Source organism: Rhea pennata, chromosome 1 (genome assembly GCF_028389875.1).
Source record: "Rhea pennata isolate bPtePen1 chromosome 1, bPtePen1.pri, whole genome shotgun sequence".
Classification (NCBI taxonomy): Eukaryota; Metazoa; Chordata; class Aves; order Rheiformes; family Rheidae; genus Rhea; species Rhea pennata.
This window is the reverse complement of record NC_084663.1, coordinates 1,219,226-1,236,465: the sequence shown is the minus strand read 5'-3', so window position 1 is coordinate 1,236,465 and position 17,240 is coordinate 1,219,226. Positions and strand designations below refer to the sequence as shown.

General features: G+C 68.2%; 1 protein-coding gene across 1 annotated transcript in view; it reads left to right on the top strand.

Annotated features, from left to right (window-relative positions):
- Nucleotides 1-16,891, top strand: part of RBM28 (RNA binding motif protein 28) — a 24,124-nt gene extending 7,233 nt beyond the window's left edge. The window contains 22 exon segments of the mRNA XM_062578952.1: nt 1,562-1,953; nt 2,556-2,733; nt 6,276-6,364; nt 6,366-6,402; nt 7,635-7,814; nt 8,012-8,109; nt 8,466-8,541; nt 9,396-9,488; nt 9,638-9,709; nt 9,920-10,064; nt 10,461-10,615; nt 10,833-10,917; nt 11,384-11,493; nt 11,726-11,799; nt 12,019-12,154; nt 12,650-12,714; nt 12,865-13,023; nt 13,330-13,464; nt 14,446-14,520; nt 14,914-15,254; nt 15,475-15,571; nt 15,983-16,891. Coding sequence (XP_062434936.1) covers nt 1,562-1,953; nt 2,556-2,733; nt 6,276-6,364; nt 6,366-6,402; nt 7,635-7,814; nt 8,012-8,109; nt 8,466-8,541; nt 9,396-9,488; nt 9,638-9,709; nt 9,920-10,064; nt 10,461-10,615; nt 10,833-10,917; nt 11,384-11,493; nt 11,726-11,799; nt 12,019-12,154; nt 12,650-12,714; nt 12,865-13,023; nt 13,330-13,464; nt 14,446-14,520; nt 14,914-15,254; nt 15,475-15,571; nt 15,983-16,117 — 2,927 coding nt within the window. The 3' untranslated portion in view covers nt 16,118-16,891.
- The last annotated feature ends 349 nt before the right edge of the window (nt 16,892-17,240 follow it).

Genomic DNA, 17,240 nt, shown 5'->3' with positions numbered 1-17,240 from the left:
CTGTGCCCAGGGGTGTGGGGGGGTGTGCAGGGTGCCCAGGGTGCTGTGGGCGATGGGGGCTGTGCACAGGCGTGTGGGGAGTGGGCACAAGGCTGGATGTGGGGGTGGCCAAGGTTTGTGGGGTGCACAAGGCTGCATGTGGGGGTTTACAGGGGCCATGTGGGGTGACAGGGCTGTGTGTGGGGAGCGGGGGGCACAGGGGAGGGTGCATGGGGGGTGATAAGGCTGTGCATGGGGAGTGGGGGGCGCGCGGGGGGGGGCCGTGGGGGGTGACCAAGGCTGTGTGTGGGGAGCGGGGGCGCAGGGGAGGATGCATGGGGGGTGATCAGGGCTGTGCGTGGGGAGTGGGGGGCGCGCGGGGGGGGCCGTGGGGGGTGACCAAGGCTGTGTGTGGGAGCGGGGGGCGCAGGGGAGGGTGCATGGGGGGTGATCAGGACTGTGTGTGGGGAGTGGGGGGGGGGCGCGCGGGGGGGGGCCGTGGGGGGTGACCAGCTGTGTGTGGGGAGCGGGGGGCGCAGGGGAGGGTGCATGGGGGGTGATCAGGGCTGTGCGTGGGGAGTGGGGGTGGTGCGCGGGGGGGGGCCGTGGGGGGTGACCAAGGCTGTGTGTGGGGAGCGGGGGGGCGCAGGGGGAGGGTGCATGGGGGGTGATCAGGCTGTGCGTGGGGAGTGGGGGCGCGCGGGGGGGGGCCGTGGGGGGTGACCAAGGCTGTTGTTGTTGTGAGCGGGGTGCCAGGGGGGCAGTGGGGGGGTGACCAGGGCTGTGCGTGGGGCGCGGGGGTGCACGCGGGGGGTGGCGTGGGGGGGTGACCAGGCTGTGCGTGGGAGCTGGGGGGCACGCGGGGGGCCGGGGGGTCCAGCTTGTGGGCGGGCGTGGACCAGGGCTGTGCTTGGGGCGCGGGGGGCACGCGGCGGGGAGGGGGCGTGCGTGCCGGGGGCGTGATCAGGGCTGTGCGTGGGGGAGTGGGGGAGCGCGTGGGGGGGGCCGTGGGGGGTGACCAAGGCTGTGCGTGGGGCGCGGGGGGCACGCGGGGGGTGCGTGGGGGTGACCAGGGCTGTGCGTGGGAGCGGGGAGCGGGGGCACGCGGGGGGCAGTGGGGGGTGACCAGGGCTGTGTGTGGGGCGCGGGGGGCACACGGGGGGCAGTGGGGGGTGACCAGGGCTGTGCGTGGGGAGCGGGGGTGCGCGGGTGGGGGCCGTGGGGGGGTGACCAGGGCTGTGCGTGGGGCGCGGGGGCACGCGGGGGGCAGTGGGGGGTGACCAGGGCTGTGCGTGGGGAGCGGGGGGCGCGCGGGGTGGGGCCGTGGGGGGGTGACCAGGGCTGTGCGCGGGGCGCGGGGGGCACGGCGGGGGGCAGTGGGGGGTGACCAGGGCTGTGCGTGGGGAGCGGGGGGCGCACGGGTGGGGCCGTGGGGGGTGACCAGGGCTGTGCGTGGGGCGCGGGGGGGCGCGCGGGTGGGGCCGTGGGGGGTGACCAGGGCTGCGCGTGGGGCGCGGGGGCACATGGGTGCCCGCCCGTGCGTCCCGCTCGCCGCCGCGCTGAGCCCGCTCCCCCTCCGCAGCCCGGCTGCCCGGCCGCGAGCCGGCGCGCGGCGCCGAGGGAGAGGAGCCGCGGCGGCGGCGGCGGCGGCGGCCGCGTGCGGGGCGCCGGAGCCGTGCGGCACGCCGGCGCCGCCGGGCCCCGCCGTGCCTCCGCCGTGGCCGCCGGCCCTGGTGGGCCCTGCGCGCCGACTGGGCGACGGCGGCGGCCGCCTGGGGCGCCGCCTGGGACGCCCACGTCTACGGGGCCGGCTGCCTGTTCGGGCTGCTGGCGCTGCTGGCGCTGGCGGCGCTGGCGGTGCTGCCGCGCGCCCGCCCGCCCGCCGCCGGGCTGCTGGCGCCGCTGGCGGGGCTGCTGGCCGCCGCCGGGGCCGCCCGCGCCTTCCGCTCTTCTACGACGCCTACGAGCGCCGGGGCCGGCTGCCGCCCGCCGCCGCGCGCCTCCTCTTCGAGCTGCCCTTCCCCTGCCTCGCCTGGGCGCTGGCGCTGGCGCTGGCGCTGCCGCCGGCCGCGGCCGCCTCCGCCGCCGCCGCGCTGCAGCCGCCGGCGCCCGCTGCGGCGCCCGCTGCGCCGCCCGCCCGTGCTGGCCGCCCTGGCGCTGCTGCACGGCGGCGGCGGCGGGCGGCGCGGCGCTGGCGGTGCCGCCGGGCCGCCCGGCGCCGCCGCTGCTGCTGCTGGCGCCGCGGGGGCTCTTCGCGGCGCTGGCCGGCGGGCGCTGGCGGCGGCGGCGGCGCGGCGGGGCCGGCGCGGGCGGCGGCGGCGCGGCGGTTGGCGGGGGCGGCGGCGGGCGCTGCTGCTGAGCGCGGCGCTGCAGGGCCTGGCGGCGGTGCGCGCCCTGGGCTGGGGGCCGCCGCCGCTGCGCCCCTGGCCGTGGTGGGCGCTGCAGCTGGGCTGCCGGCTCGCCGAGGCCGGCGCCGGGCTGCCGCTGGCGCTGCTGGGGGCTGCGCGGCCGCCCGACGGGCCCCCGACACCGAGAAGCCCGCCCGCCGCCGCCGCCGCCGGCCCGCCCGCCCCGAGGAGCCGCCGGGCGCCGGGACCCCCGGCGAGGCGCCCGGCGCCGACGGGGACCCCACGGCCGGCTTCCGCCCGCCCTCGCCCATCGACCTGCGGCGCAGCATCGACGAGGCGCTCTTCGGCGAGGCCCCCCGGCCCCGCGGCGCCGGCACGCGGGGCTCGGCACTGCTGGCGCACCGGGGTTTGATCGCGCCAGCGCACCGGGGGCTCGGCACCGCCAACGCACTGGACTCGGCACCGCGAGTGCTCCGGAGCCCAGCACTACCAATGCACCAGGGCTCAGCACTGCCAGCACACCAGGATCCGGCACCACCAATGCACCAGCGCTCGGCACCACCAACGCACCCAGGCCCCACGACACCAGCACGCCAGGGCTCAGCACCACCAATGCACCGGGGCTCAGCACCACCAATGCACCCATGCTCGGCACCGCCAACACACCCAGGCCCCACGCCGCCGGCACGCCAGGGCTCAGCGCCGCCAATGCACCGGAGCTCAGCACCACCAATGCACCCAGGCCCCACGCCACCAGCATGCCAGGGCTCAGCACCGCCAATGCACCGGGGCTCAGCACCGCCAATGCACCGAGCTCAGCACTGCCAATGCACCCAGGCCCCACGCCGCCGGCACGCCAGGGCTCAGCGCCGCCAATGCACCGGGGCCTCAGCACGCCAATGCAACCGGAGCTCAGCACCGCCAATGCACCCAGGCCCCACGCCGCCGGCACGCCAGGGCTCAGCGCCGCCGATGCACCCAGGCCCCAGCCACCAGCATGCCAGGGCTCAGCACCGCCAATGCACCGGGGCTCAGCACCGCCAACACACCCAGGCCCCACGCCGCCGGCACGCCAGGGCTCAGCACCACCAATGCACCGGGGCTCAGCACCGCCAACACACCCAGGCCCCACGGCCGCCGGCACGCCAGGGCTCAGCACCGCCAATGCACCGGGGCTCAGCACCGCCAACACACCCAGGGCCCCACGCCGCCGGCACGCCAGGGCTCGGCACCGCCAGCACGCCCGGGTCCAGCCCCACGCGCACGTCGGGGCTCGGCAGCGCCGCCGCGATCCCAGCCCGGAGCCGCCGGCGGCCCTGCAGCGCGCCGCCTCGTGCGCGGCGGTGCCGGCGGCGTGCCCCCCGGCGCGGCGGGTGTCGGGGCAGCGCCGGCTCGCCCCACGGACTGTCCCGGGGGGGCTGGGCGGTGCACGGGCCTCGCAGAGCTGGGCGGGGGGCAGCCCCCGCGGTCGCCCCCACCGCCCCGCCACCCCCCGGGGCCCCCGGCAGCCTCGGCGACCGCCTCAGCCTCGGCAGCGACACCATAGACTTGTAGGGCGCGGGGTGGGCCCCACCGAGAGACCCCCGCCCCGGCGCCCCCGCACGTCCCGGAGACCCCCCGGCCCCCGACGTGCCGGGGGACCCCCCCCGCTCAGGTGATGCCCAGAGACCCCCAGACCCCCAGCCACCCACCGTGCCCCAGAGACCCTCCTCAGCCACCCCCCAGGTCACCATGACCCCCCCGGTCATCGCCGTGCTGGGGACCCCAGCTGCCGCTGAGGCCCCTGGAGACCCCCCTATAGCCGCCCACCATGCCCCAGAGAGCCCCTATAGCCACCTGCCATGCCCCAGAGGACCCCCTATAGCCGCCCCACCATGCCCCAGAGAGCCCCTATAGCCACCTGCCATGCCCCAGAGACCCCCCTATAGCCGCCCACCATGCCCCAGAGAGCCCCTATAGCCGCCCCACCGTGCCCCGGAGACCCCCTATAGCCACCCGCCGTGCCCCAGACACCCCCCTATGGCCCCCTACCGTGCTGCGGAGACCCCCCTATAGCCACCCGCCGTTGCCCCAGAGACCCCCCTATGGCCCCCTACCGTGCCCAGAGACCCCCTATAGCTGCCCACCGTGCCCCAGAGACCCCCTATGGCCCCCTACCATGCCCCAGAGACCCCCCTATAACCACCCACCATGCCCCAGAGGCCCCTTCCCCTATGCTGTGCCCCAGAGACCCCCCATAGCCACCTGTCCGTGCCCTACAGACGCCCCATAGCCACCTGCTGGCGTGCCCCAGAGACCCCCTATAGCCACCCACCATGCCCCCGAGCCCCCCACCCCTATGCCGTGCCCCCGAGCCCCCCAGCGATGAAGGCCCCCGAGCCCCACAGCCGCTGGAGGAGGGGGCGTTTGGGGCTGCCCCCAGGCTGCTCGCCCGGCCCCCCGCGTGCTGCCGGCGGGGCCCGCTCTCGCCCGTGCCCCCCGCTGTACCCAATAAAGCGCCATGCCCGAGGCTGCCAGCATGACCCCCATGGGGACCCTGTGCGCCCCACGCCGGCCGGCCCCACTGCGAGCGGCGCCGCCCCCGGGCTGCCGCCCCACGGCTGCGGGGGTGGGGGGGGGACTGTGCACCCACCGCCACTGGGACGGGACGGAGCAGGATGGGACCCCGCTGCCTGCCCCACGGCGCCCCAGGAGACGCTGCGGGCAGGGCAGGGCCGCACTGTGCCGCCAGCGGGGGCCGTGGTGGCTGCCCCCACAGCCGGGCGCTCGGGGCGGCGGCAGGGAGGGGGAGCCCTGCGGAGCTGGGGCAGGAGGGTCACACGGCCCCACAGGACCCCACGGCGTGCACCCCTCCCCTCCAGAGCACCCACCCACGGAGCGCGCGCTCCGACAGCACAGGCCCAGAGCACCGCTCTGCCCCAGAGCACCCCATAGCACACCCCACAGCACACCCATAGTGCACACCCATAGCACACCCCATCGCGCACCCCCCCCATAGTGCACACTCCATAGCACATCCATAGCACACACCCCATAGCACACCCCCCATAGCACACCCCCATCGCACATCCCCCCATAGTGCGCACTCCATAGCACACACCCCATAGCGCACCCCATCGCACATCCCCCCATAGTGCGCACTCCATAGCACACACCCCATAGTGCACCCCATAGCACACCCCCCCATATTGCGCACTCCATAGCACACCCCATAGCACACACCCCATAGCACACACCCCATAGCGCACCCCATCGCACACCCCCCCCATAGTGCACACTCCATAGCACATCCCATCGCACATTCCCATAGCACACACCCCATAGCACACCCCCCATCGCACCCCCCATAGTGCGCACTCCATAGCACACACCCCATAGCACACCCCCCATAGCACACCCCATCGCACACCCCCCCCATAGTGCGCACTCCATAGCACACACCCCATAGCACACGCCCCATAGCGCACCCCATAGCACACCCCCCCCATAGTGCACACCCCATAGCACACACCCCATAGTGCACCCCCCATCGCACACACCCCATAGCACGCACTCCATAGCACATCCCATAACACACACACCCCATAGTGCACCCATAGTGCACACCCCCCATAGCGCGCATCCCACCGCACACCCCATAGCACATCCCCCGTAGCGCACCCCCCTGTAGTGCACCCATAGTGTACACCCCCCCATAGCGTGCACCCCATAGCGCACCCCATAGCACACCCCCCCATCGCACACCCCCCATAGCGCGCATCCCATAGGGCACCCCATCGCGCACACCCCCATAGCACCCCCGTAGCGCCCCCCATAGCACACGCCCCATAGCGCACCCCATCGCCGCACACCCTGCTGCGCCCCGCCGCGCCGCCAGGGGTCGCTCCCCCCCCCCCCCCCCCCGCCTCCCGGCAGCCCCCGCGGCGCGGCGCGGCCCACGATGGCGGCCGGCGGCGGCGGCGCCGCGCACGGTGCTGGTGCGGGGGCTGCCGCCCGCCGCCCGCTCCGCCGCCCTCGAGCAGCTCTTCGGCCGCTTCGGGGCCGCTCCGCCGCTGCTTCGTCGTCACCGAGCGGGGTGGGCGCGCCGGGGGCCGCGGGCTGCGGGCGGCAGCGCGGGGGGGCAGCGCGGGGGGAAGCGCGTGGGGCTGGAATGGGGCAGGGCGTGGGCTGGGGCGGGGTGCAGGACATGGGTCTGGGGTGTGTGGGGCAGGGCGTGGGTCTGGGCATGTGGGGCAGGGCATGGGGCTGGAGTGGGCGCAGGGCGTGGGTCTGGGCAAGTGGGGCTGGAGTGGGGGGGCAGGGTGTGGGGCTGGGCGAGGTGCAGGGCATGGGTCTGGGGCCTGTGGGGCAGGGCATGGGGCTGGAGTGGGGGGCAGGGCGCGTGGGGGTAGGACATGGAGCTGGAGTGGGGGTGCAGGGCATGGGTCTGGGGCTCGTGGGGCTGGAGTGGGGGGGCAGGGTTGTGGGTCTGGGGCGTGGGGGGTCTGAGCGTGGGGCTGGAGTGGAGGGCAGCGTGTGGGGCTAGGGCACGTGGGGTAGGACATGGAGCTAGAGTGGGGGGTGCAGGGAATGGGTCTGGGCATGTGGGGGCAGGACATGGGGCTGGGAGTAGGGGTGCAGGGCATGGGACTGGGGCACGTGGGGCAGGGCATGGGGCTGAAGTTGGGGTGCAGGGCATGGGTTTGGGGTGTATGGGGCAGGACATGGGTTGGGGCGGTGTGAAGGGGCTAGGGACATGGGACGGGGCACATGTTGGGGGGCAGGGTGTAGGGTCTGGGGTGTGTGGGGGGTAGTACATAGGGGCTGGGGCAAGTGGGGAGCAGGACATGGGGGCTGGTGCTGGGGGGGGCAGGGAAATGGGGCTGAAGTGTGTTGGGGGGCTGGAGGTGGCAGTGAGGGTTCCTGGGTTATACTGGGGCGCTTGGGGCACGTGGGCGAAGCAGACTGGGGGGGCACAGGTGTGTGGGGACAGGATGTGGGGGCAGATGTGGGGGGCAGGAGGCAGGGGCCGGAACATGGGACGTTCTGGGCCATGTCGGGGGGGCAGGATGGGGGAGGCCTGGGGGAGGTTGGGGGGCAGGCTGGGGGAGGACGCTAAAACGTGCCGGGGGGGGGGGGGTGGGAACACGAGGACCCTTGCGGTGGGCCGTGGGGGGACTGGGCCACGTTGGGGGCAGGGGAGGGGACCCAGGGACAGCGTGAGCCCGAGCGTCCCTTGGGGGTGGGACGCTGCGCCCCCACCCCCCTGGGAGAGGGTGCGCTGGAGGGGGGGGGGCGCGAGGACCTCACTGCGGCCCCTGGCCCCAGGCAGCGAGACCTGCCGCGGGTTCGGCTACGTCACCTTCTGCCTGCCCGAGGACGCGCGGCGAGCCCTCGGGGAGGCCACCACCTTCGGCGGCCGCAGGCTCAGCGTGACCGTGGCCAGGCAGAAGCTGAGGGAAGGGCAGAACAAGAGGAAGCGGCAGCAGGAGGATGCGGCGGCGGCGGTGTGAGCTGGGAACCGGCTGGAGACCCTGCAGGGGTGTAGGGCTTTGGGGCCTGGTGGGTGGCTGTCCCTCAAGGAGGGTTCAGGAGGCCCTCCGGGAGCAGCTGGGGGGGCAGGTGGTGCTGTGGGACGGGCAGGCAGCTCTCGGTCCGTTCCCAGGCGGCGCTGACCCCGAGTCGCTATCGTCGCTCCGTTCTAGGTACCCCTAAGGCCGCTCCTGCAGCGAAGCAGGAGCTGAGGAAGCCCAAAGGTGCCTCCAAGAAGGCCAGGCTGATCATCCGCAACCTCAGCTTCAAGGTATGGGGAGCTCTCGCCCCGTGTCCCGCCCTCGCCTCCGTTTTGGCTTTCACTATGTGACCCCCAGCGGGCGGGGAGGGCGGCCCCCGCCCACCAAGCGTCCCCGGCTGGCGGTTTCTGTCTTCTAGCCTGGCACGGGTTGTGACTGAGGACCTGTAAGTGACCACTTGAGGGCTGCCCTGGGACCACTGATCTGTCCCGTTCATAGGATGGTGACCGTGCGCTGAGGAGCAGGGAACGCAAGCGACATCCTTGCTTGCTTCTGGGGGACATGTCATGGGAGATGCTTCCGACTGCCTCCTGTTCCCCCTCCCAACCCTTCCCTCACCAGGCTGCTCTTTGCTGTGTCTCCTCAGTGCTCTGAAGATGACCTGAAGTCTGTGTTCTCTCCTTTTGGCACCGTTCTGGAGGTGAACATCCCCAGGAAGCCAGGTGAGGCTGAGCCTCATTCCCCTGATGAAGCTCCTGTGGAGCATATCTTCTCCAGGGACTGCAGAGGGGAGTGATGTGCAGGATCAGTCCCTGTGGGCCAGGCTCGGAGCTGCTGCTGATGTCTAGGTGGGCCCCAGCACCCGGACTATGCTGCCCAGCGCTGCCTCCAGCCCTCACTTCTAGTGGGACCAGGTGTTTTGGTGCTGCATGACTCTGCAGGAAATCATTCTCAGAGGTGGGCCAAGCTCTTCAGACCTTTTGGCCTGCTTTCTTATCTTAGGTAGCGAGAGGTACTTTGGCAAGAAGTGCGAAAAACGAGGTGAACAAGATGGGTTTTGCTTGATGATGACCACTGCGCTTCAGCGGCTGAGCCATACGTAACAGCAGCAGCATTGTGTTTTCTCTATCTGCCTTAGTCCCCTACTTGCTGGGTCGGTTAAACGCGTCCTGCAGGAATGAGTTCACAAGCCGAATTGGGCGCTCTGGGGAAAAAAAATGTTTTCTCCTGCTTTTCCAAAGCGGCTCCCCGCCTGCAGAGGAGCCCTTCCATCCTGCGCTAGAAGGAGCAGCGGATTCAACCCTCCTCACCCTTGGGGCTTTCCAGTCTTTTATTGCATTTCCTTGATGCCTTTTTCTCAGTCAAAACAACCTTGTTCTTTCCCTTGTAGTAGTTGTTCTTATGCCAACCACCTGGGCCAGCCTCTGGTGGGCCTTCCTGGGCCTGCTTGGTGGGGCTGGGCTCTGCCTGGGTGCTCCGCACTGGTAGCCTGGCCCCGCCAAGCCTGACGGGGATCTCCTGGGCTGCGGTGCCCTCGTGGCAGCTCCTGGCGGGCTCTGAGCTCTTGTTCTCGCAGATGGGAAGATGCGGGGATTCGCCTTCGTGCAGTTCAGGAACATGCTGGAAGCAGCCAAGGCGCTCAAGGGGATGAACATGACGAAGATCAAAGGTCCGGGCCTGCCTGCTCCCCCTCCTCCTCGGGCGAGGCCTGCCCTGGGCTGCTGAACACGTCCCAGCACTCTCTGTGGCTGGCCTTGAAGGCCACCTGGGCACGGGGACGCTCGCAGCGGGCTCTGATGCCCCTTTTCGCCTCCCCAGAGCGGCTGGTAGCTGTGGACTGGGCTGTGGCCAAGGATAAGTACCGCGCGACGCAGGGCTCCCTGCCTTCCGGTGAGTGCCTGCCGCTGTCCAGCTGGGACCCAGGTGTCCCAGCCTGTTCTCCAAGTCCGGTTCTGGGCCCTGCCCTGTGCCCCATGCCGCCCTCCTCGTGGATTCCCAGAAACAGGGCAGCAGGGACTGCTGCCATCCTCGGGGCGGTGGCAGTGTTGGAAATGATCTCTTCTTTCTCTTCCTTGTCTCCTGTCTTGGTCCACTCCACAGAGAACAAGGAGGAGAAATCTGGAGGGATCCAAGAGCAGGATCCGGAGAATGCCAGTGAAGAGGAGGAAGAAGAGGAAGAGGAGGAGGAGGAGGAAGAGGAAGCAGCTGGACAGAACAAGCCGTCCCTTTCCCAGGGGCAAGGCCGGTGAGTGAGGGGAGAGGGCTGTGCTGGCTGGGGACAGAGAGAAGTGAGAGCTGGGGCTCATCCTGGGGGGATCCATCTTGCTTTAGGACCTTGCCAGCACAGGCCTGGGGTGGCAGAATCCGCTGCTCGCCTCTGCCTGCCCCCGTCCTCCCCGGAAAGTGTTTCCTTTACAGCCTCTGCCCCCCACGCTGCCAGAACTGGGGGTGTCTGTCCTCCCTGTGGGACTCCAGGTTGCGCCATGTCCCCAGCACAGGATTGGCAGGACTGGGATCGCCCCTTGCTTGGCCTCTATGTGGGGACTGGGGATTTTTTGGGGCTGCTATGGGATTGGGGACTGTGTGGCTTAGGGCTCCCAGCTGGGCTGAATGGACTCACATGCTGCCTCGGCTGTTGCAGGGCTGGGAAGATGACAGTGGCTGTGGAGAGCAGTGAGGAGGAAGAGCAGGAGGAGGAAGATGAGGAAGAAGAGGAAGAAGATGATGATGAAGCAGCCAGTGGGAGCAAGAATGACAGTGACCAGGAGGGCTTGGATGATGATGAGGAGGAGGAAGGTCTGTTCTGCCTTGGTAGATGAGACTGGGAGCAAGTGAGTGAGGGTTGGTGGTGAGCTGCTGTGGGCAGGGCACTGGGGTGCCCTTGTGCAGAGCCTGCACCAGTTAGGTACTGGGAGAGCTTTACCAGGGTACTGGGACTCCTGCAGCCCAGCTGCTGCCTTGCAGGGCGACGCAGCATCCCTACATGCGTTAAACTGTGCTGGATGCTTTCCAGGTCCAGAATCAGAGGCACCCAAGAAGAAGCGGAAGGGACAAAAGCCTCCCTCGGACGTGGGTGAAGGGAAGACTGTCTTTATTAGGTGGGTGCTGGGTATCGCCAGATGGGTGGAGAAGGTGAGGGTTAGTGCCGGTGTGTGGCTGGGTCTCGTGTTTCAGCTCCTGCCAGGGAAACCCTGTTGGGGGGCAGAACAGGAACACCCCATCCATGAGTTCTCAGCAAGGGCGGGCAGGACCCCCATCACCAGCAATGGTGGATGGGACTGGATCCTCTCCTGCTGGGTGTGTGTTAGAAATGTCTCCAGGATGACCCTAGGTGCCTAGAAACCCTGGCCCGCCCTCCCTGCAGTGGTTTGGGACCCTCTGCCAGCACAGGTAGTCCATCTGTGGCGTGCAGGGCAGTTGTGCTTCCCCAGAAGCCCTCACCCAAGACTGACAGGGTGCCTGGGGATGGTCCTGGGGGATACGGCCTGGAGAGGCTCTGGGGCATGCTGGAGAGAAGAGCTGTGCGCTGTGGCAGGCCGTGACGGTGTCTGGTTGCCCTGGTAGGAATCTGTCCTTTGATACAGAGGAGGAAGCCCTGGGGGAGATGCTGCAGCAGTTCGGAGACCTCAAGTACGTCCGCATTGTCCTGCACCCTGACACAGAGCACTCCAAAGGTAACCCTGCCTGGGGAGGAGGGGAGTCCCTGGGGCCTCCTGTCCTGCTGCCAGGGCCCCTGCAAGGGGGCAAACAGCCGTGCCACCCTGGGAGGGAGCCGTGTTCCCTGTGAGTGGGTCCCCCAAGCCCTTGGGGGACCCCTGGGCTGCCATTTGCCCCTCCTGCTGGAGGAGGGCTCTGGCTCCTCTGCTCCTGCAAGAGGTCACGAAGTGGTGGGGCCTCTGTCCGCAGGTTGTGCCTTTGCCCAGTTCCTGACGCAGGAAGCAGCCCAGAAATGCCTCCAGGCTGCCGAAGAGGACAGCGAGGTGAGCGGGGGTGGCAAGGAGTAGCACCGGGGGCATGGAGAAGAGCACCAGCCACCCAGTTTCTTACCCAGGGGATCTCTGGGATGCTGTGGGGAAGGGCTCAGCCCTGCTCTTTGGGGTTATTTCAGCCCCCTTTGCTGCATGCAGAGGGGGAGCAAGAGCTCCCCTGCCAAGGCTGCAAAGTCCTAATTGACCTTGTTCCTCCCTGCCCCCTTTCAGGATGGGGGGCTGCGCCTGGATGGGCGGCTGCTCCGTATCGACCTGGCCGTGAGCCGCGAGGAGGCCCAGAAGCTCCGTGGGCAGAAGGCGAAGAAGCCCACGGGCACCCGCAACCTCTACCTGGCCCGCGAAGGCTGTGAGTACCTTCTCCTGCCACCACCGAGCTCCCTGCTGTCCCCTGAGGACAAAGGGCTTTGGAAAGCAGGAGCTGAGGCCTCGTCTGTGCCTCGGGCCCTGGTGCAGTGTCCCTGCTCCTTCGGGGAAGGCTGTGCCTCAGTTTCCCTCACTGGGGTGTGCCGAGAGGCTGGTCCCTCAGCGAGAGGGATGTTGTGGGACCTGCTCTTCGTGTCCAGGGCTTTGCAGGTAGTGCTGTGAGCAGGCTGTGGCCAGAGCAGGCTCACAGCAGCCAGCAGGGCAGGGCCCGCCTTGAGCTCGGCGGATTGCATCCCCCTCAAGGGGGTTCGTTGCAGCTCTCTGCTGAGGGCGGGGTGACTGTGGCTCTTTTCCAACAGAGCAGCAGCACGTCCCAGGTCCACAGGGCTGCTGGGGGAGCAGGGTTGGCTCTTGGGAGCAATCTCCAGCCCAGGGGATGTTGAGGTGCCCTTGATACCCCCATCTTGTCCCCCTGCAGTGATCCGAGCTGGGACGAAGGCTGCAGAGGGAGTGAGCGATGCAGATATGGCTAAGCGAGCACGGGTGAGTGTGTGCAGGTCCTGGGGAGGGAGGCAGACGTGATGGCTGCTGTGTCAGTGTCCGACTTGAGAGGGAGGCAACGCAGGCTGACGAGGTCAGGGACAGCCTGCCCCGGTAGGGGGGATGTCCCCAGTAACAATTTCCTGCTCCCAGTTTGAAGAACTCAAGTACCAGAAGCTGAGGGACCAGAACATCTTTGTGTCCCGCACGCGGCTCTGCGTGCACAACCTGCCCAAGGCCGTGGACAGCGCGCAGCTCCGGCGCCTGCTGCTGAAGGCTGCCGGCGGCGGCAAGAACGTGCGCATCAAGGAGGTAGGTGTTGTCCCACACACCGCACGTGTCCCTGCCCTGTGCAGGGGTCGGTGCACAGCCCTGCTCCGGGCAGCTGCTGCCAGGCCACCGCGGCTGCGTCGTGGCTTTATTGTCCCAGCCCTGTGAGGCTGCCGGGATGAGCTGTGGGGCGGCGGTTGCTGCGGGCACAGTGGGGTGCAGGCAAGGTGGGTGTCGCTCAGTGAGGTGGGACTATGGGCCCCAGGCTGTGGGGGCGGTGGGGATCTAGTGGTGGGGTGCCGGGAGGAGGCCCGGTTGCAGCTTGGACAGCCCCTGCTGTGTCCCCAGTGCCGGGTGATGCGGGACCTGAAGGGGCAGGGGCAGTCGCTGGGCTATGCCTTCGTGGAGTTCGCGGAGCATGAGCAGGCCCTGGCCGCCCTGCGACACACCAACAACAACCCCCAGCTCTTCGGGCCCCAGAAGGTGAGTGCATCCCACAGGAGCAGCAGGTTTGGAGCCTGGCTCTGGATCCCTCCGGCCCCCTCCAGCCCGAGGGATCCTCCCTGGGGTGTGCGAGAGGAGGCATCTCAGGGGCCTGGGTTTCCTTGGAGGAGCTGGGGTGCTGCAGTCTCCCCGTGATGTCCCGGCCTGGCAGAGCAGCGTGCAGTCTCCACCATTCCCCCCTCTCCTTGATGCTGGGACCCTTCAGGGTCTCCCCTCTTAGACGTACTGTGTGGGACCCTGCAGGGTTTCCTGTTACACGTGCACCTACAGCAGGCGGGCGCCCTCGCCCTGCCCTGCCGGGTCTCAAGGATGTACCTGTCACCTTCTGCACAGAAGATTTGCAGTAGAATTATACTCTTATTGGAATAGCAAACACTGCTGTGTGCACAGTGGTTGGGCTGCTGTCATAGTTTAACTTCATTTCAATTCACCATGCTGACTAGAAAAACTTAGTCAAAAAAGACCATAAAATGGAAGTCACCAGTGCCAGGTGAATTAATGCATTCCTTCTCCTGAGTGGTTCCCAGCCGAGGATCTGATCTAGAGCTTAGAAAAATCACTTGGGTATCATTCTCACAACCCCTTTTGCCTCCTAAAGCACCCTGTCGGGCAGCATGGGGTCCCCCTGTCATCCTGCGCTCTGGGGTCTCCCTGTCACCTTCCCCTACCCTGTAGGGTGCTGGGGGTCTCCGCAATCACTGTCCCACACCACAGGGTCTCCCCTGTCCATCACCCCCTTGCTCTGCACAGCTCCATGGGGTCTCCCCCATTATCTTCCCACTTTGCAGAGAGCACGCGGTCTCCCCTCATCACCCCCCTGCGCTGTGGGTCACGGGGGGAGATTAGAGCCAGAGATGCTCCTGATGCTGGGGGGCTGGACCCTAGGAGCTCTGTGCAGGTCTCTTACCTCAGTTTTCCCCTGACCTGCCCGCACCCTCCTGCTCTGCGCTCTGCCCCCAGAGACCCATCGTGGAGTTCTCGCTGGAGGACCGCCGGAAGCTGAAGATGAAGGAGCAGCGAGCTCAGCGCAGCCTGGTAGGAGACGCTGCCGAGCACGGCCGTGCGTGGCGTGTCCCCTCGCCCTGTGCGTGCCTGGCCTCAGCCCCCTTCGGCCTGGCTCCTGTTGCCCCTGTCTGGCTGCTGTGGCCCTGCACGTGTCTGGTGCTGGTGTCCAGCACCATCAGAGATCTCCCTGGCCCTGGTGACCACCGTGTTGCAGGCGTACTCAGAGCCTAGAGGCCCTTGTGTGGCCACCAGCAGCAGGGCAGGGGCTACTGCTGCGCTGTCCTATGCTGGCCCGGGGGAGTGGTTCTCTGCCCCCTGCTTGCCTCAGTTTGGAGGGTCCCCTCTCTGTAGGGCCAACCCGCTGCCCTCAGCCAGACCGTGTTGTGCCAAGGGCTCCTGTCACTGACTCAGTGTTTGGCACAGCTCAAGCTGAAACCGAAGCTAGTGGAGAAGGGACCAGCTGCTGCTGGGACGTCTGAGCCGGAAGGACCACAGAAGAAGTACCAGGGGAAGAAGAAAAACAGCTCGAAGGGGCCCAAGGGCTCCCAAGGTCCTGGGAAGCAAGCAGAGCCAGGACCTAAGGGCCAAAAGGGGCAGGAGAAGCCTGGGGGACAGGAGGCTGCCCCGGCCCCCCCGGGAGGCCTCCCCACGGTGCCCTGGGCTGGCTTCCGCACGGAGGCACAGGTAGAGCGGATGGAGCTGCCTGATGGCACCAAGCGGAGGAAGGTGCTGGTGATGCCATCACACCGCGGGCCCAAGATCAGGTAGGTGTGATGCCTCCATTTCGCACTCTGCATCGCGGGGGTGGCTTCTCCCTTGCTTCCCGAGGGCTGTCCCGGGGGGTCCTCGGCAGCGCGGCTGTGGCTGGGCTGCACCATCCGCTGTGGCTGCTGGAAGACTGTTCCCACAGCACTGTGCGGCACCCGTGGGTGTCTCAGCACGCCGTGGCAGAGGACCCACGCTTGTCCTTTCTCGTCTGCACAGGAAGCGTGACAAGGGGAAGGTGAAGCCAGTTCCCTCCAAGCAGCCCAAGGGCAAAGCACAGCGGCGGAAGGAGAAGCGCAACGTGGCCCCCACGCAGGTAGGGACGGAGCAGGGGGCTCACGTGCTCCCAGCCCCAGCTGCTCGCGGACAAGTCCCCCAGCTGTGGGGTGCAGCGGGGGTCGTGGGTTCCCTCATTCCCTCGGCCTGGGCGGACCCAGCATGTGGTAGTTCCCTTTCTTGGATCCTGAATCCCTACGGAGATCCTCTGTCCCAGCTCTGGTCCAGGCAGAGCAGAGCTGTGGGGCAAATCTGCGAGGCCCGGCGTGCTCTACCTCTGTACCTGCTTTGACCCACGTCACTGCGGCTCCAGAGCCCCCTTTTCCCTCTTGCACCCTCTGCCCAACCCCAGTGGTGCTCTGGGGCTCTGCCCCCCTCGATCCTGCGGGCAGCAGCAGGAGTGTGACGGAGGGCCCCGCGCGCTGCCCTCGTCCCCGTGTCTCGCCCCCAGGCCGCCCCAAAGCGCCCAGCGGGCAGCAAGGCCGAGGCCCGTTTCAGCCAGCTCGTGGAGCAGTACAAGAGGAAGATCCTGGGCAGCTCCGACAGTGCCCCCACAGCCAAGAGGAGCAAGTGGTTTGAGAGCTGATCCTGCCCGGCACAGCGGGAGGGGGCCGTGTCCTCAGCACCTCACCCGGCACAGCCGGGGGCCTGCGGCCCGTGGGGTCCGCGCCCTCGGCCTCTGCTCGGGTGCAGCTGGGGGATGCGCACCGTGGGGCGAGCAGGATCTGCGCCCTTGGCACACAGTCTGCCCCTGGTGTGGGGCAAAGTGGACATTTCTTCTTCTTTTAATAACTTTTTGTATCTGCTTCCAAGAAACTTCCCCCTCAGTAATGGAAGAACTAGGCATCTCCCCTTGTGCTGGGCTGGGGAAACGGAGGGGCAGCACTCTTGCACCTCACTGCACTCCCAGCTGAGTGCTAGGCAGGGGCAAAGGCCTTGAGCACCAACAGAGTTTCTGGGGGCTGCTCAGACCCCTCCTGGGCTGCCAAGACCGGTATCTGTGCCAAGACATGACCTGCACCCCAGCATCTCTGTCCTGCTTTGAGAAAAGGGCCAAGTTCTCCAGCTACTGCTTCCCTCCCTCCAGCACCCCTACGTCTGGCTGGTCACCCTCGCTCACCCGGGCTCTGTGGGTGCCCCCCTCCCTTCTCCTGCCCATCCTTGCACTAGGTTTTAGCCCTGGTGCAGGGGCCTCGCATCCTTGGGGACCCTGGGAGGGAATAGCCTCTTTCCCCGATGATGGAGGAGGCTGCAGCAGCCCTCAGCACCTGTCTCTGGGGCCCTGATGCCGCGTCACTGACAAAGGTTTTTACTGTAAAGGAATAGGAATATATTTTAATAAATAGCCTCTTGGAATGAGGATCCTGCTTAGCCCTGCTCTCTGCTGGCCGCCTGGGAGCTGCCCCAGACCTACTGCAGCCCTGGTAAGGGTGGGATGAGGCCAGTAGCATGGGGGCTGCCTGTGACACGTCCTTGGATCCCCTTCGGTGGGGATTCATGGGGCTGGGCTTGAGCCCGTCTCGCAGCGTGGTGGTGGAGGGTAGGTGCTAGCCCTACGGTCAAACCAGGCCCTGGGGCAGCAGCATCCCTCTGAGAGAGGGAGGATGGAGGTTGGAGGTGGAGGAGGGTCCTGTGTCCGTGCCCCCAGTGTCTGGGGCATGGCTACGTCGCGTAGGTCAAGAAGGTCCCTATGGCTGTGGGCTCAGAGC